The sequence below is a fragment of the Salmo trutta genome, chromosome 1 (genome assembly GCF_901001165.1).
Source record: "Salmo trutta chromosome 1, fSalTru1.1, whole genome shotgun sequence".
Lineage (NCBI taxonomy): Eukaryota > Metazoa > Chordata > Actinopteri > Salmoniformes > Salmonidae > Salmo > Salmo trutta.
Window position 1 is genome coordinate 46,082,876 of NC_042957.1, and position 17,904 is coordinate 46,100,779.

Sequence of the window (17,904 nt, forward strand, 5' to 3'; positions counted from 1 at the left end):
GAGGATGGCTCATAATAATGGCTGGAATGGAGTCAACGGAATGGTATGAAGCACATGTGATACCATTCCATTAACTCCATTCCAGCCATTATTATGAGCCATCCTCCCCTCAGCAGCCTCCACTGATGCACACAGAGCTAAGTGCTAGACAGCGAGGCGGGTATTAACGGCCCAGGAAATGCCTGTAGGATAGATAGGACTGTTGAAAATGGATGTTTTAAAGATTCACAACACATCATGGTACTGTGAGAAAACATCTGACTACCATCGAGAAATAAGCATTTGTCAAAAGATCATGTGCATGTATCAATGTACTTAGTTCTTGTATAATGGCCTTGGGCGTACGAATATCTGCTGATGGTCATGTGGATGCAGTGTTGACGCATGTCTAAAGACAATTGAACTTTCTATGTTTAGCTAAACTATGCAACCAAGTGAGGGCAGCAGAGTCATATGTACAGTCGTGGCCAAAAGTTTTGAGAATGACATATTAATTGACACATACAAAGTTTGCTGCATCAGTGTCTTTAGATATTTTTGTCAGATGTTACTATGGAATACTGAAGACTTTTATTGACAATTACATGAAGTTGATGCAAAAAGTCAATATTTGCAGTGTTGACCCTTCTTTTTCAAGACCTCTGCAATCCGCTCTGGCATGCTGTCAATTAACTTCTGGGCCATATCCTGACTGATGGCAGCCCATTCTTGCATAATCAATGCTTGGAGTTTGTCAGAATTTGTGGGTTTTTGTTTGTCCACCCGCCTCTTGAGGATTGACTACAAGTTCTCAATGGGATTAAGGTCTGGGGAGATTCCTGGCCATGGACCCAAAATATCGATGTTTTGTTCCCCGAGCCACTTAGTTATCACTTTTGCCTTATGGCAAGGTGCTCTATCATGTTGGAAAAGGCATTGTTCGTCACCAAACTGTTCCTGGATGGTTGGGAGAAGTTGCCCTCAGAGGATGTGTTGGTACCGTTCTTTATTCATGGCTGTGTTCTTAGGCAAAATTGTGAGTGAGCCCACTCCCTTGGCTGAGAAGCAACCCCACACATGAATGGTCTCAGGATGCTTTACTGTTGGCATGACACAGGACTGATGGTAGCGCTCACCTTGTCTTCTCTGGACAAGATTTTTTCCGGATTCCCAAACAATCGGAAAGGGGAGAAATCAGAGAAAATGACTTTACGCCAGTCCTCAGCAGTCCAATCCCTGTACCTTTTGCACAATATCAGTCTGTCCCTGATGTTTTTCCTGGAGAGAAGTGGCTTCTTTGCTGCCCTTTTTGACACCAGGCCATCCTCCAAAAGTCTTCGCCTCACTGTGCGTGCAGATGCACTCACACCTGCCTGCTGCCATTCCTGAGCAAGCTCTGTACTGGTGGTGCCCCGATCCCGCAGATGAATCAACTTTAGGAGACATATTTGTGTCATTCTCATAACTTTTGGCCACGACTGTAGAGATACTTGCTAACATCAGACATTACATAAAGCAGGGGTAGGCAACTACATTCAGGTGCAGGCCGTTTTTTTTCCGGACTGGATATAGGTGGGTCCGGAATATATTTATAATAATTTGCACACTGCAAATTGTCCACAACTTAGCCCAAAAAGAGATTTGTATTTGAAAAGAAAAATAATTTCATACCTTGATTACGTTGAGAAACCATCACATATGCCCCTTTTTTATTCATGGGAATACTTCTTTATATGAATTCCTGGGCCCAGATTCACAAAACACTTCTTACGCAAAAACTTAAGAAGCTGCTCAAGAAAAGAAAAAAAGACATTCATATTCCTCAACAATATCTTACGATTTAATGATTTTCTTATGAAGTCCTCAAATATCTTCTTACGAATTTAGCTCGCTATCTAGCTAGCAATGGCAATCATGTTAGCATATTTCCTACTGAGATTACTGTTCTAAATGTTCTTTGGTTTAAAATAATCAATACTGAAACTTTCAGATGAAGTTTGTGAGGGAATTAAACATGTTCAATTGCTTTCATAAGTTTATTATTTCACTGCCCTGAGTTTAAGACAAGGGTTTAGCTATCTTGGAATTAAGAACAAATCCCCAAACTTTATTTTTAGGATTTTATTTCTTCTTAACTTTTTGCTTAAGGAGAAACATAAGAAATAGTGCAAGAACATTTCCAGTAACCTTTTTGATGAATAGGAACTTTGCTTAACTTTCTTCATAAGTCTATAGTTAAGGAAAAAATGTCAGTTAAGAAGAATCTGGGCCCTGGTCTTCTGGAGAAAAAAAAACGCTTGTTGCCGATCCCTGCCATAATGTATCTCACCAAAGCTCCACCTTAATGGCCAGGTGCAACTGACATCTCTATTGGAGGACTGTAACAGATGCACCTGTCTTGAGAAGTGCATCTCCTTTATCCTCCCTCCATCCCCTTTTAATCCTCCTCCTCCTTTTTAGTGTCTCCCCAGGCAGACGAGAGACATCTCCTTGAGTGGCCTGATAATAAGCTGAGTGGAGTGCTGCTGATGGACACCCCCCTCCTTCCTTCCTTCCTTCCCTCCCCCTCCTCCGTCACTTCTTCCTCCTCCCCTCAGGCTCTTACCCCCCCCCCCCCCCACGCACACACACACACACACACACATACACCAGGGCTGAATCACCAGGACCTGCTTCAGAGCGATGCCGTCTCCATCATACCAGACAGCTGTGCTTGAGTGTGTGCCTACCTCAGCCTGCCTCTTTCTCTCTTGATTTTTCTCCTGTCCCTCTCTCTCTCTTTACCCCATCTCTCTCTTTCCTTTCTCTCTACCTTAGACACTCTCATCCACTCCCGCTTCTCTCTTCCTCTCTCTTTCACCCCTCCCTCCCTCTCTCACTCTCCCCTCTCTCTTTCTCTCACCCACCCTCCTCCCTCTCTCGCTCGGCTGTCCTTGACGGTGCTCTGTGGAGGAGCAGAGCACTGTAGTGCTGGGTTGTGCAGGAGGAAGCAGGCAGCCAGCCTTTGCCCAGTGGATACATACTGTTCTGTCTCTTCCAACGCTGCTGCCGTTACCCGGGATACGCAGTCGGCCTGCCGTGCTGCCAGGGGAGTCGAGGGCTGATGCCAGTCTGCCATGTCGGCTGAGTGCCAACCTAAGGGGAACGCGTTTTAAAGGTGAGCTGCACAGCCTTTACCGCCCGGACTGTTTACCTTTTTGTCTCGATTTAGATCTTGTTTTCTAGTCTTTCCCTCTCTCTGCCCTTCTCTGCTCTCATCTCTGCTTCTGCCTATCTCTTATCATCTCTGTTCTCCTCTCTTGTCCTCTCTCCATCTCTCGCTCCTCTCTCTCTCCCTCCCTCTCTGAGCCTGCCAGCCCTATCCTCCGACAATGCTTTTTGTTGTTGGAAACAAACCCCCTCTTTTGGGAACAAGCTGTGCTTGCTTTGGGATGTGTTTGTCTCGTTTGGTGCGGTCATTTACGCCAAGCTATCCTCACGCTGACTGAATAGAGCGCTTATTAGATATTCAGCTGCATTGACCCATGTAGTTCTGTCTGGGTTGTTGTCAGGCTATTAAAGCTACTGTTCACTGTTTTCCTTCACTCCCCTCGTTTGATTTCTCCTGAGGTATATACCCTCCTGAAGTCTGTTGCAACATTTAGCAATCCTCTGAAAGTGAGATATATTCTAAAATGTAGGAGATTAATGTGTTCTATGAATTTATTTTTCTTCTGGGTATCTGAATCTTTCTAAATATCTGCCTCTCCATCTCTCTTTCCCTCTCCCCTCTCCTCCTTTTCTTTTTCTCCATCTCTCCATCGTCCTCGTCCTTCTCTCTCTCGCCGCCACGTGAGTGTCCGTCTTCCCCCAGGGTTGTTTGTGTTGTTCCTAACAAGTGAACACACAGATGGGACACGGCGTGTTCACACAGCCTAACGAGCAAGCCCCCTCTCATCATGTCCAGTGATAAAATACTGCAACTCATGGGGAAAGACACACTGTCCTTCTAAACCATAACACCCCGTAGGACTGTGTCATTGCAGTCTGAAATGTCTTCCTTTCCTAGTTTCCTTTCCTTCATGGGCACTGACCTGTGAGGACTCAATTGGTTAGAGAAATATAATGGAGTTATATCCTATTGTCTCACTTTTCTGTTATCATGGAAAGGTTACAAGGAAGTGTTGCTATGTAAACATAGGGAGCCAGCTTGGACTCAACACAAGGTAGTGGTGTAGTAGTTGTGGACAGTGTATAATGGTACATGAAGTTGTCTAGGACTGAGCTTTTGTAATAGGCCACGTTCCTCCAACTGTCTGGCCCCATGGCCATCACTCAACCCCTAAACCTGTCTCTGTCTGCAGGAAGTGATTAGGCCATATTTCCTGCCCCTCCCTTCATCCATCATCCCTACCTTCTCTGACGCCGTTGACTCCTCCTCAAGTGGGTAACTGGTTGTACGGCTTCATCGAACCTCTGAGAAGCTGGCTGTTCTCATTATCGTTATAACACAGTGTTAAAGTGTGTGTGTGTGTTCGTAAGGCCATTATCGTTGATATCTTCTGTCTTGTGATTTCTTTATCATCAAGGTTTAGTGTGTGTGTGTGTGTGTTCGCACGTAAGAACCCCGTTTGTCATATATATTGAGACCAGTCCCTGGACGCAGACACAGTATGTTGCCTCCACACTCATTCTCTCCTCTCCCTAGTTTTATGTCCCTGTAAGTGATCCATGGTGGGACGCTCAGTCTTGGGACCAGGGTATGAACGCGTGCTGTGTGTGCTGAGTGTGTGAGAGCATGTATCTCGATATCTGTGTATGTGGCAATCTATGTCCTGTCCACACCTCATGCATGTTTTAAGGAACCATGTTCTGGCAAAGAGGCCACCCCATAGATTTGTTGGAATAGGGGTCATGAGAGGGAAGTGGGGGGGGTTGGGTTTAGGTGTGCACTGCCTAAATTGCATCCCTCAGAATCGACTGTTAGCCCCCACTCCTTTTCCACATACCATCAGAGTGGGCCAATGTCTGCCCAGCGAGACTCAATTCTGCTGCTAATACGATGAGATTCCCTCAGACATCCCGCCAGGGAGGGAAGGCAATGCCATTATTTTTCCCAAACAAACCACGCGACGTGAATAGTGAGATCCAAAATCACATATTTAAGCAGATTGCATATGAAGTATATTTCACCTTTAAAGGTGGACTTCAGGATTTTGGCAAATAAGCATTTATTTCCTTCCCTAGAGTCAGATGAACTTGTGAAGACATTTTTTACGTCTCTGTGTGCAGTTTCTATTCCTTTAAACCATCAGTACAGCACATCCTACAGTTCAATCATCTGTTGTCTGTACTGCTACGGCTCACTAGCTTGTTGCTTTATGGAGGATGATGCTCTGCTCATCACTGTCTTTCTCCTCATCTCAGTCATCTGCTGCACTACACTACAGACAGGAAGTTCTCTCTCTCTCTGTGTGTGTTTATGTGACTGTTGTATCTGCCACACACACAGCTCTATCTCAGGGCGTTTCCTCTACGTGATGTACTGCAATACCCAGCACTGTCAGGAATCTCTGTTTGTGTCCCTCTCCGCTCCCCCTCTCCACAACAAGAGGACGGATTGATACACTAACTTTGGTGCACAGCTCTTACTAGAAGAGGTTATCGAATGGATGACTCATACAATAAAAAGCTCTTAGGGTGTACAGTACCAGTCAAAAGTTTGGACACACCTACCCATTGCATGGTTTTTCTTTATTTTACTATTTTTTTACATTGTAGAATAATAGTGAAGACATCAAAAGTATGAAATAACACACATGGAATCATGTAGTAACCAAAAAAGTGTTAAACAAATCTAAATACATTTTATATTTGAGATTCTTCAATGTAGCCACACTTTACCTTGATGACACCTTTGCACACTCTTGGCATTCTCTCAACCAGCTTCACCTGCAATGCTTTTCCAGCAATCTTGAAGGAGTTCCCACATATTCTGAGCACTGGTTGGCTGCTTTTCCTTTACTCTGCGGTCCAACTCTTCCCAAACCGTCTCAATTGGGTTGATGTCGGGTGCAGCACTCCATCACTCTCCTTCTTACAAATAGCCCTTACACAGCCTGGAGGTGTGTTGGGTCATTGTCCTGCTGAAAAACAAATGATAGTCCCACTAAGCGCAAACCAGATGGGATGACATTTCGCTGTGGAATGTTGTGGTAGCCATGCTGGTTAAGTGTGCCTTGAATTCTAAATAAATCACTGACACCCCACACCATCACAACTCCTCCTCCATGCTTCACGGTGGAAACCACACATGCGAAGATCATCTGTTCACCTACTCTGTGACTCACAAAGACACGGGGGTTGGAACCAATAATCTCAAATTTGGACTCATCAGACCAAGGACAGATTTCTCCAGGTCTAATGACCATTGCTCATGTTTCTTGGCCCAAGCAAGTCCTTTAGTAGTGGTTTCTTTGCAGCAATTCGACCATGAAGGCCTGATTCACACAGTCTCCTCTGAACAGTTGATGTTGAGATGTGTTTGCTACTTGAACTCTGTGAAGCATTTATTTGGGCTGCATTTTCTGAGGCTGGTAACTCTAATGAACTTATCCTCTGCAGCAGAGTTAACTCTCTCTCTTCCTTTCCTGTGCACTTGAAGAAACTTTCAAAGTTCTTGATATTTTCCAGGTAGACTGACCTTCATGTCTTAAAGTAATGATGGACTGTCATTTCACTTTGATTAGTCTAGCTGTTCTTGCCATAATATGGACTTGGTCTTTTACCAAGTAGGGCTATCTTCTGTATACAACCCCTACCTTGTCACAACACAACTGACTGGCTCAAACTCATGAAGAAGGAAAGAAATTCCACAAATGAACTTTAAACAAGGCACACCTGTTGATTTAAATGCATTCCAGGTGACTACCTCATGAAGCTGGTTGAGAGAATGCAAAGCTGTCATCAAGGCAAAGAGTGGCTACTTTGAACAATCTCAAATATAAAATATTTTTCATGGTGTTGATGTCTTCACTATTATTCTACAATGTAGAAAATAGTAGAACTAAAGAAAAACCCTTGAATGAGTAGGTGTGTCCAAACCTTTTGACTGGTAAATGATTCCTTCATTAAGCTAACATTGATGTTTTCATCCCACTTTTGTGCATGTTTTTCTTGCCCTTTTTGTCTGTTTATTGATGTCCGTCTTTTCAAATACAGGACTTATCTTAGCATTCCATATGTTTTCTGTCTCTCACCGGGACTCACATCTACATGCACGCACGCATGCACAGAGAGCATTCACCCCCCTCCCACACACACATATTCCTGTGTTGCACTAACCATGCTGCTGTGTCCTGCCAGGGCTACAGGGCCACGGGCAGTAGGCAGCAGATGGCCTCTCTCTCATGGGCCCCCTGCCCACTCACCTCCCCTCTTCCCCTCTGGGCTGGTGCAGTCAGCACACTATTAGTGGCTTCTCCATCTACAAACCAGGGGAGATTTAGGCTGAGTCCCATTTCTATCAAATGGTCTCCTTTCCTTATCTCCTTCCTCTCTGATGATCATTGATTTAAATGACTGGCTGTCCATTACTATTAAATGGTCACCGTTTCTAGCCATTTTGACCATGGCTCTAAGACTGCATAGGTGGAACCAAGGGGTTGCTTGGCTTTCATGTGGCAAATGATAGGAGCATGGAGCTATTTGGTGTCACATATTCAATGAGTAACTGAATGTCTAAAAACTGAGGGTGCATCATTCATGATGAAGCTGCACTTTTGGATAATACTTTCTTTGTCTGAAGTTGTGCAGAATTTTTTAATGCGAAGAATCAAGTGTCTTGAGGCAGTTAATCACAGATGTGATGTTTGTTGCAAACTCTAATGCAGTAAGTGTATTATTGGCTGGATTAACCCCCAGGCCAGTTCTGGTAGAAGTGGATTTTGAAGAGAAAAACAAAAGCCCAGCTATGTTTTTAAAGAAAATAATCAGCCACTGTTCTCACAGACTGCAACAAACTACTCTGTCCAATGCTTACAACTGTTACTGTAGCTATATAATGACCAGTACTGTGTTCCCCAAGCATCCATAACAGCACAGAGCTACCATCCATTAGAGTTTTCTGATAAGGTAGAATAGATCTAAAGGATACTGTCCAGAGTGTCGATTGGAGTTCACAGATAAGATAGGGGGGTTAACGGGCACAAGATTGGGTGATTCGCAGGACAACCCAAGCTAGCTTGGGGCAACTTTAATCATCTTCATTTGCAACAATCTTACCACAACCTTATGTATCTTCATTTGATCCTGAATGTTCTATTCGTTTTGTTTGTGGAGTTAAGTCGAAGATATATTTCACATTTGATCCACTAAAATATCTATACTTTATCCTACAGTGTAACACCCTCCATTTGAGATGTAATGCATGAACCCCTTTCCACCCCAAATACACACATCATCCATCTTTATCATGCAGCCATTTCTTTAGGAAGGTGTGGAATCCCCTGTGTGTGTTTTTGCTCTCCTCTCATCTCTCCATCCCTTCCATTCTCTCTTCTTTAGCCGCATGTTTAATTACCTGGCTAGCAGGGAAATGGGTCAGCAGTGTGATGATCAGCTGAGCACTCGCGATCAATCACCCTGATGACTATGCTCCCGGGCAGACGTGCCCATTAGCGCATGAGTGTGTTTTTATGTGCATGTGCGTGTGAGTAGAAATGGGGGGGGGGGGGTTTGCTGCTCATTTTCTGGTAAATTCCTAATGTGATTTCCTTGAGGGTTCTTCCAGGGAGAAACAGCCACGGGGCTAAGCGTTGTAGCAGACAGACGAGACGAGGAGGCTTGTTAGATGATGGGGTGGTGAAAGCTAAGCTAAGGGCTGCAGGCCGACTAAACTTGTCGATATACATAAATGCATCGACTCATTGCGCTCTGTCTCTCTCTCTCTCTCTCTCTCTGCACTGTAGTCTTTTATGTTTTTGTTTCTACAGTACCAAATCTCGAATTCTATCCCCCTCGCCCTCTCCGTTTCTCTCGCTCTCTCTCTCCTCTCTCTTTCTCTACCCCCTCTCTCTTCACAGTGCCCATTGCGCCATGTCTGCCACACAGCTGGAGGAGACAGAAAATGTTTTTGGTGAGTGTTTCTCTCTCTCTCTCTGAGTGTGTGTTTGTGTCTCGCACATTTAATGAGCGTTGTACATGTGACACACGAACGAAGATTGTGTGTGTGTGTGTGTGTGTGTGTATCAAAGAAAGATACACAATATGAGGCACACAGACATGGTGTGTGTGTCTGACCTAAGCTGTGTGTTCTGTGCGCTGGTCCTATAACTTTCTGAATACCGTGGGTCAGGGAAATCTGTTGAACATGAGGGGGTCTGTTCTTGTAATGATACGTGGGAAGGCCTATGCTATGAAATCTCATGACTGCCCTTCTCAGCCAAAAGGGCGGTCTAGTCAGGCTACACATGCACACAGACGTACACACACACACAAACACTCCATGTCCTATTTTAAGAAAATCAATTCCTAAAGAGGCTATGACTCAGACTTCTACATCACAGCACCTTTTGTATATAACGTTGTAACCAGCAGTGACCAAGCTACCTCTCAGTCAGAGTCCTATAAATACTACCTATTCCCCTTCGGAACAGCTCCCAGGTCACCTCTCTCTTCCTGAATAAGACACCCCAGCACTAATTTGGAACATCACCCTTTGTGTGGACTCAGCCGTTTGGGTCTCAGCGGTGTCGGGTCCAATTCCCCAATGTGCCGACTAGTGCATACCTGCCCTCCTCTACCCCTCTGACACTGTCTTATTGGCCCAGACGCCCCAAATGAGCTCAACTCCTCTGAAAACCAGAAATTGCAACGGTATTATGGATTCACTTGGCTAACATTGAAACGTGCATCTACCTGCCTGTCATTCGCTGCCTCGGATGTGAGATATATTATGAGTGTGTTGGCATTTGTGTGTGTGTGTCTCCACAGCACGTCTTTCAGATATTCAGTCAATAAATTTGACAAAACAAAACAGCCAGTGGATTAGCCTGACAGTCTCGAAATGTTGGCAGTGGGCAACACTAATACACATTTTTGAACTGACCATATCTTGTTTGCTTCGCCAGCTCTCAGCCGTTTTCTTAATATACTGTACACCCCCACCCCCGCTTTCCTCTAGTGATGCGCCTGTGAGATTGACCTTCATACCTCTCCAAAAAGGCCCACAGGGAAATATAGAGTCGGGGGGTAGTGCGCTCTGTATACCTATAATGGGGGTGGCTTGTAGTATATCTTTCTCCCACCTACTCTATGTACTGTATGGTCTGTGTAGAATCCAATAAGGGGTGGGATGATGGCTTATGGGGGATGAGAGGGGGATGTGGCTTGGTTTGGTCAATATTTAATGGTGCCTTTTAGCACAGAGACGAGGTCTAATAAGAGCAGGGGGATAATGTGCACCGCAGGGGGTAACAGAATGGTAACACAATAGAGAGGTGATTCTGGGCCTCTCAGTTCACCATTCTCCTTCACCCCATTTTACTCCTCCTTGTAGTCTCGTATAATGTTGTGAACAGGAGGGTTGATATACTGGAGCCAAGAAATGTAGTCTTTTAAATGTGAGGGATTCATCCTGTAAAATAGCTTGTTGCGGTTGTTGTCTGTTGTCTTTGGGGTTGCTGTGCTTGGTCTCCCTTGACTCGCTCAGTGGAAACGTGGTAGAGAACGTAGGCGGGGGAGAGCAGGACAGTTTCCCTCTGCGGCAGTTCGGCCTGTCTGCCTTCATTACTGGCTGTGTACATCCTAATACTGAACCATGAGGCCAGCCAATACATAGCTCATCCAATGAACCACAAAGACAATGTCATACTGAACTAGCAGTCACAGTGCTATCGTAGCACACAGCCCATAACACACTGAACCCAACCTAACGCCGTACAGTTTCAATCTTATAGGCTGAGAATTCATATCCACTGAAACCTTGCACTGATGTTCTTTATATAAAGCTTGTTTAAGGCTTCAGTTATACTGAACCAAACCTTGCTTCCGGATACAAAGCATGTATCATATAGTAAACCAACCTTTTACATTACCACTCAGGGAGCTAAACCAAACATGTACAACCCAAAACAGAGCCTGTATCACACTCCAACCTAGCTCCGTTCCAACAGAGATAGAAAAGGACCTGTTTTAGGGCTGAATCAGGGGCCTGTAGAATGGATGATTATCAGTGTTTGGTTGGCCTGCATCCCACAGGGAACTCACTCTGCTGTTGCTATAGCCGTAGCATTGATTGCTAGCTTTATCTCAACCCCCACCACCTAACCAGCTTGAGGAACCAGCACCAATCCGAAACGGCAAAGCACTCAATTCCATTCACCCCCAGATTGCGTAAAATTGAATTTAATGAACCTTACACTCTACCACACTGAGTTGGAGTGTTGTGGTTTTGGACTCGATAGCCCAAGCTAGACCCAGTGGTGTCTATCTAGACAAATTAGCTTTGAGTGCTGCTTGAGTTTTAGCATGCTGTGCAAGGACGTTACCACTCGACTACACTACTAGAGCAATTCACTTCTGTGCTCAATTCTATTTCAGGAGAGATGTGTGACATGCAGGAGTTGGAACCGATTTATTTTCCCTTATCGTTCATAACAGAACTGTAACAATGTGCGCTGAGAGTCGGGAAGCAAGTTCAGGGAGTGAGTGTTTTAATAAAAGAAACGGAACATAATACAAAACAAGAACCTCGAACAACGCACAGACATGAAACAATGACGCCTGGGGAAGGAACCAAAAGGAGTGACATACAGAGAAGGTAATCAAGGAAGTGATGGAGTCCAGGTGTCTGACGATGCGCAGGTGCAAGTAACGATGGTGACAAGTGTGCGCCATAATGAGCATCCTGGTAACCTAGAGGCCGGAGAGGGAGCACACGTGACAAGAACCAGTATGTATTTTTTTCAGTTCCATAGTTCCGACCAGCAAAATAAAGTTCTGAACTGGTTTGAACCCCAAAAAAGTCACCGCTAATAATCAGAATTATACCTCTGGAGGGGAGCGGCTTCTACAAAGGAACTTTGAATGTCTTTTGAACTTCAGAGAGTTGGTTTAACATTGTACCAAAGCTAACTAGCTAGCTTTTGTGTGCAGAGCGACACCAGAATTAAAATAAAACATTTGTAGTGAATAAATCCAATGTGAAACGTGATAATTATTTAGTATCCTTAACTAGTGTTGAAAAAGTTAATCCATTCTTCTCTAAAAAAAATCTCTCTTCCTAATTTCTGAATCACACAGTAGTAGGCTAGCAGGCAGGCAGACACTAGAATAAGAGTGAGGAATTTTGAATAGCAGCTTTGTTGCGTTGTTTTTTGTGCGAATGGATGCCCGGAATGTAAAATAATATTATTAACCGGTTCCCATGCTTTTAAAATAACGGTTCTGTTCCATTAAACCCCTGGTGATATGTACTTTACTGTAAGCTGTTTCTAATTTGGACCGAATACAATAAATCTGTAAGATAGCAGATGGCTATTGTTGAGTTGTGTTTTCTGAAGTGAAGGCGGTTCCCTTTCATCGACTGTGAGGTGCATGAAAAGGTATTGGAGACAGGTCTCCTTCATCTCTGAGCATGTAGCCCATAACATGCACAGAGCGGGCAAAAGGCCAGTTGGGGGTTCAACCTTCCTTGTCAGTAGGCTGATGATAGAACTATGGATGGAAAATGTCACTCTGCCTCCATTTGACCACTGCTGGATCACTGAGCAGCACGAAGATTGATTTAGAGTGCACCCCAAATTGCACCTTATTCCATAGGGCCCATAAAGCTCAAGTCAAAAGTAGTGCAAATGTAGGGATCAGGCTGCCATTTGGGACGCAGCCACTGAATGTAGCCATGGTGAGTCATATAGACATATATACATTCATTTTCAAATTCATACTCTCATGTTAAGACAATGTCGTAAGCTAGGACAGAGAGAGCGACGTCCATATTTGCCCGACCACAGTCAAGTCCACCTGTACTGAATCCAGTGGAAGTGCTGCAATATTTTGGAATTCATTGTGCTTTTCTTAGATGAGAATGGATCTCTGGTAATTTAGTGTGATCTGCCACACCTGCCCTTTTACTCAGACTGTTCAGTAGGTGACATGCCAATGACAATATTTATTTGATTTATTTCACCTTTATTTAATCAGGTAGGCAAGTTGAGAACAAGTTCTCATTTACAATTGCGACCTGGCCAAGATAAAGCAAGCAGTTTGACACATACAACAACACAGAATTACACATGGAGTAAAACAAACATACAGTCAATAATATAGTAGAAAAATAAATCTATATACAAAGTGAGCAAATGAGGTGAGAGAAGGGATGTAAAGGCAAAAAAGGCCATGGTGGCGAAGTAAATACAATATAGCAAGTAAAACACTGGAATGGTAGATTTGTAGTGGAAGAAAGTGCAAAGTAGAAATAATGGGGTGCAAAGGAGCAAAATAAATAAATACAGTAGGGGAAGAGGTAGTTGTTTGGGCTAAATTATAGATGGGCTATGTACAGGTGGAGAAATCTGTGAGCTGCTCTGAAAGCTGGTGCTTCAAGCTAGTGAGGGAGATAAGTGTTTCCAGTTTCAGAGATTTTTGTAGTTCGTTCCAGTCATTGGCAGCAGAGAACTGGAAGGAGAGACGGCCAAAGGAGGAATTGGCTTTGGGGGTGACCAGAGAGATATACCTGCTGGAGCGCGTGCTACAGGTGGGTGCTGCTATGGTGACCAGCGAGCTGAGATAAGGGGGAACTTTACCTAGCAGGGTCTTGTAGATGACCTGGAGCCAGTGGGTTTGGCGATGAGTATGAAGTGAGGGCCAGCCAACGAGAGCGTACAGGTCGCAGTGGTGGGTAGTATATGGGGCTTTGGTGACAAAACGGATGGCACTGTGATAGACTGCATCCAATTTATTGAGTAGGGTATTGGAGGCTATTTTGTAAATGACATCGCCGAAGTCGAGGATCGGTAGGATGGTCAGTTTCACGAGGGTATGTTTGGCAGCATGAGTGAAAGACGCTTTGTTGCGAAATAGGAAGCCAATTCTAGATTTAACTTTGGATTCGAGATGTTTGATATGAGTCTGGAAGGAGAGTTTACAGTCTAACCAGACACCTAGGTATTTGTAGTTGTCCACATATTCTAAGTCAGAACCGTCCAGAGTAGTGATGCTGGACGGGCGGGCAGGTGCAGGCAGCAATCAGTTGAAGAGCATGCATTTAGTTTTACTTGTATTTAAGAGCAGTTGGAGGCCACGGAAGGAGAGTTGTATGGCATTGAAGCTCGTCTGGAGCGTTGTTAACACAGTGTCCAAAGAAGGGCCAGAAGTATACAGAATGGTGTAGTCTGCGTAGAGGTGGATCAGAGACTCACCAACAGCAAGAGCGACATCATTGATGTATACAGAGAAAAGAGTCGGCCTAAGAATTTAACCCTGTGGCTCCCCCATAGAGACTGCCAGAGGCCCGGACAACAGGCCCTCCGATTTGACACACTGAACTCTATCAGAGAAGTAGTTGGTGAACCAGGCGAGGCAATCATTTGAGAAACCAAGGCTGTTGAGTCTGCCGATGAGGATGTGGTGATTGACAGTCGAAAGCCTTGGCCAGGTCAATGAATACGGCTGCACAGTATTGTTTCTTATCAGTGGAGGTTAAGATATCGTTTAGGACGTTGAGCATGGCTGTGGTGCACCCATGACCAGCTCTGAAACCAGATTGCATAGCGGAGAAGGTGTGGTGGGATTCGAAATGGTCGGTAATCTGTTTGTTGACTTGGCTTTCGAAGACTTTAGAGAGGCAGGGTAGGATAGATATAGGTCTGTAGCAGTTTGGGTCAAGAGTGTCCCCCCCCTTTTGAAGAGGGGGATGACCGCAGCTGCTTTCCAATCTTTGGGAATCTCAGATGACACGAGAGGTTGAACAGGCTAGTAACAGGGGTGGCAACAATTTCTGCAGATAATTTTAGAAAGAAAGGGTCCAGATTGTCGAGCCCGGCTGATTTGTAGGGGTCCAGATTTTGCAGCTCTTTCAGAACATCAGCTGACTGAATTTGGGAGAAGGAGAAATGGGGAAGGTTTGGGTGAGTTGCTGTGGGGGTGCAGTGCTCTTGACCGGGGTAGGGGTAGCCAGGTGGAAAGCATGGCCAGCCGTAGAAAAATGCTTATTGAAATTCTCAATTATAGTGGATTTATCAGAGGTGACAGAGTTTCCTATCCTCAGTGCAGTGGGCAGCTGGGAGGCGGTGCTCTTATTCTCCAAGGACTTTACAGTGTCCCAGAACTTTTTTGAGTTTGTGTTGCAGGAAGCAAATTTATGCTTGAAAAAGCTAGCCTTGGCTTTTCTAACTGTGTATATTGGTTTCTAACTTCCCTGAAAAGTTGCATATCACAGGGGCTGTTCGATGCTAATGCAGAACGCCACAGGATGTTTTTCACTTGGTTAAGGGAAGTCAGGTCTGGAGAGAACCAAGGGCTATATCTGTTCCTGGTTCTAAATTTCTTGAATGGGGCATGCTTATTTACGATGGTTAGGAAGGCATTTAAAAAAAATAACCAGGCATCCTCTACTGAAGGGATGAGGTCAATATCCTTCCAGGATACCCGGGCCAGGTCGATTAGAAAGGCCTGCTCGCTGAAGTGTTTCAGGGAGCGTTTGACAGTGATGAGTGCATAACAATTTGTCATTGCCAATGCTATGAGTCATGTGCATAATCCGATGCCACATAAGGTTTACATGAAGAGTCATTCTTGATGTTTGTTAGGTGCAATGACCATTAACTGTAATGCTGTTTTAAATTGTTTGTCTGCATTCAATGAAAAACAGTAGGAGGAGTCTGCACCACAATTCAGTTCAGGGAAACCTTCCCTCACACTCTGCCTCAGAATATTATAAAAAAAACTGTTCTAAAACAATGTATTTAAATGAGTTGTAGATAAATTGGTCACATTTGTGTTGCTAAGGAGATTAAATAGATTTTTTTTATATATACTTCATTGAATCTCATGTCCTTGGTGTCCGAGTGTGTTCATCAACACTCCCTTCCTTATCATTATCCCTGTGTCTCTGAACCCCACTGAGTGCCTGCATGGACAGTGTGCTGCCTTGGCATTTCTACATGACTAAAGACCAATTACATTAGAGTGAGCACTCAGCCACGGGAGAGAGGGAATAGGATATGCACATCAAGAAATATGAGTCGAACTTCAGATTTCCTCTTAATTCTCACACAAATCACAAAGACTTGAGTCATATTTTCTCTCTCTTTGATTTATCTCGCTTGTTTTTTTTTCCTGAGTTGTATTACTTTTGGTGTCGGTGGTGGGATCCTTTGAAAATAGGTTCTCAGCTATTTAGCCTAATATTGTCCAGGACAAGATAATTACTATATACTATATATTTCAAAAATCTGTCCCAAACCTGAATGGCTGCAGTGAGCATCAGAGAAGACACCTTCAGTGATATTGTGTTGTTCATAGCTGATGAAAGGTCTCACCACTTTCTTCTGTTGTATCTTATTTTTAGTCTGTCTTGGCTGACTGGCTGGTGTTAGATCCTCTGGTATAGGAGCAGTCAGTGCTGTTCTGTACAGTACAGTACAGTACAGTTTGTGATGAGATCTGAGCGTCAGCATGGGGAGAGAGGGGTATCAGATGAATCCTGTTAGTTGGCACTTTCACTGCAGCGTGGCCGGCAATGAATCATCACTGGCCTCCATTCTGAAACAAAAACAGTAACAAGAGCACTTAGCTGTTGACTCACTCAAATCTGGCCCCTCTGTGTCTCTCCATCACTGTACTGATGCACCTGTTCATGAAGAGGGAGATGGGAAGAATAAAAAACACTAATACAATTTAATTACATATGTTTATATATTTTTTTATATATATATATTTCTCACAAGTAATACATCAATTGAATTCTGTCAGGGCTTTGACTTTCATACATGTTTGATTAGGTTATTGTAATACATGAATCCTTACTACAGTGTCAATGCTTCCCAAGTAAAAAGCTAATGTTTAGTAGAGGGTTAGAGGCACTGTGTTTGGGGATCGATACAGTGCCTTCAGAAAGTATTCAAACCCCTTGACTTATTCCACATTTTGTTGTGTTACAGCTTGAATTTAAAAAAACTCACCCATCTACACACTTTACCAAATAATAAAGTGAAAACATGCTTTTAGAAATCTTTGCAAATTTATTGAACATGAAATTCAGAAATATCTCATTATGGCTATGCTTGATGCAGCCACCACCATGCTTGAAAATATGAAGAGTGGTGTTGGATTTGCCCCAAACATAACGCTTTGTATTCAGGACATAATGTTAGTTTCTTTGCCACATTTTTTTGTGCATGTTTTGGAATATTTGTATTATGTACAGGCTTCCTTCTATCCACTTTGTCAATTAGGTTAATATTGTGGAGTAACTGCAATGTTGTTGATCCATCCTCAGTTTTCTCCCATCACAACCATTAAACTCTCTAACTGTTTAAAACCTGTTGAGGACAGGCGTTCCGCTAGCAGACATCCAATGGAACAGCAGGGTGCGAAATACAAAACATCAAACATCTAATAATTTAAATTTCTCAAACATACGACTATTTTGCACCATTTTAAAGATACACTTCTCCTTAATGTAACCACATTGTCCGAATTCAAAAAGGCTTTACAGCGAAAGCAAAATATTAGATTACGTTAGGAGAGTACATAGACAAAAATAACCACACAGCCATTTTCCAAGCAAGGAGATGTGTCACAAAAACCCAAAATACAGCTAAATGAAGCACTAACCTTTGACGATCTTCATCAGATGACACTCCTAGGACATCATGTTACACAATACATGTATGTTTTGTTCGATAAAGTTCATATTTATATCCAAAAACAGCATTTTACATT

The 17,904-nt window shown here is 43.7% G+C and overlaps 1 protein-coding gene across 3 annotated transcripts in view; it reads left to right on the top strand.

Moving 5' to 3' along the window:
• Positions 1–2,851: 2,851 nt before the first annotated feature.
• LOC115197263 (sterile alpha motif domain-containing protein 14) overlaps positions 2,852–17,904 on the top strand; it is a 36,824-nt gene continuing 21,771 nt past the window's right edge. For 2 of the 3 annotated variants that reach the window (XM_029758639.1, XM_029758655.1), the window contains exons 1-2: positions 2,852–3,136; positions 9,042–9,094. In XM_029758639.1, the coding sequence (XP_029614499.1) occupies positions 9,055–9,094 (40 nt within the window). In that variant the 5' untranslated portion in view covers positions 2,852–3,136; positions 9,042–9,054. Of the gene's footprint in view, positions 3,137–4,322; positions 4,402–9,041; positions 9,095–17,904 lie in introns of all 3 variants that reach the window. The other variant, XM_029758646.1, reaches the window with a different exon arrangement.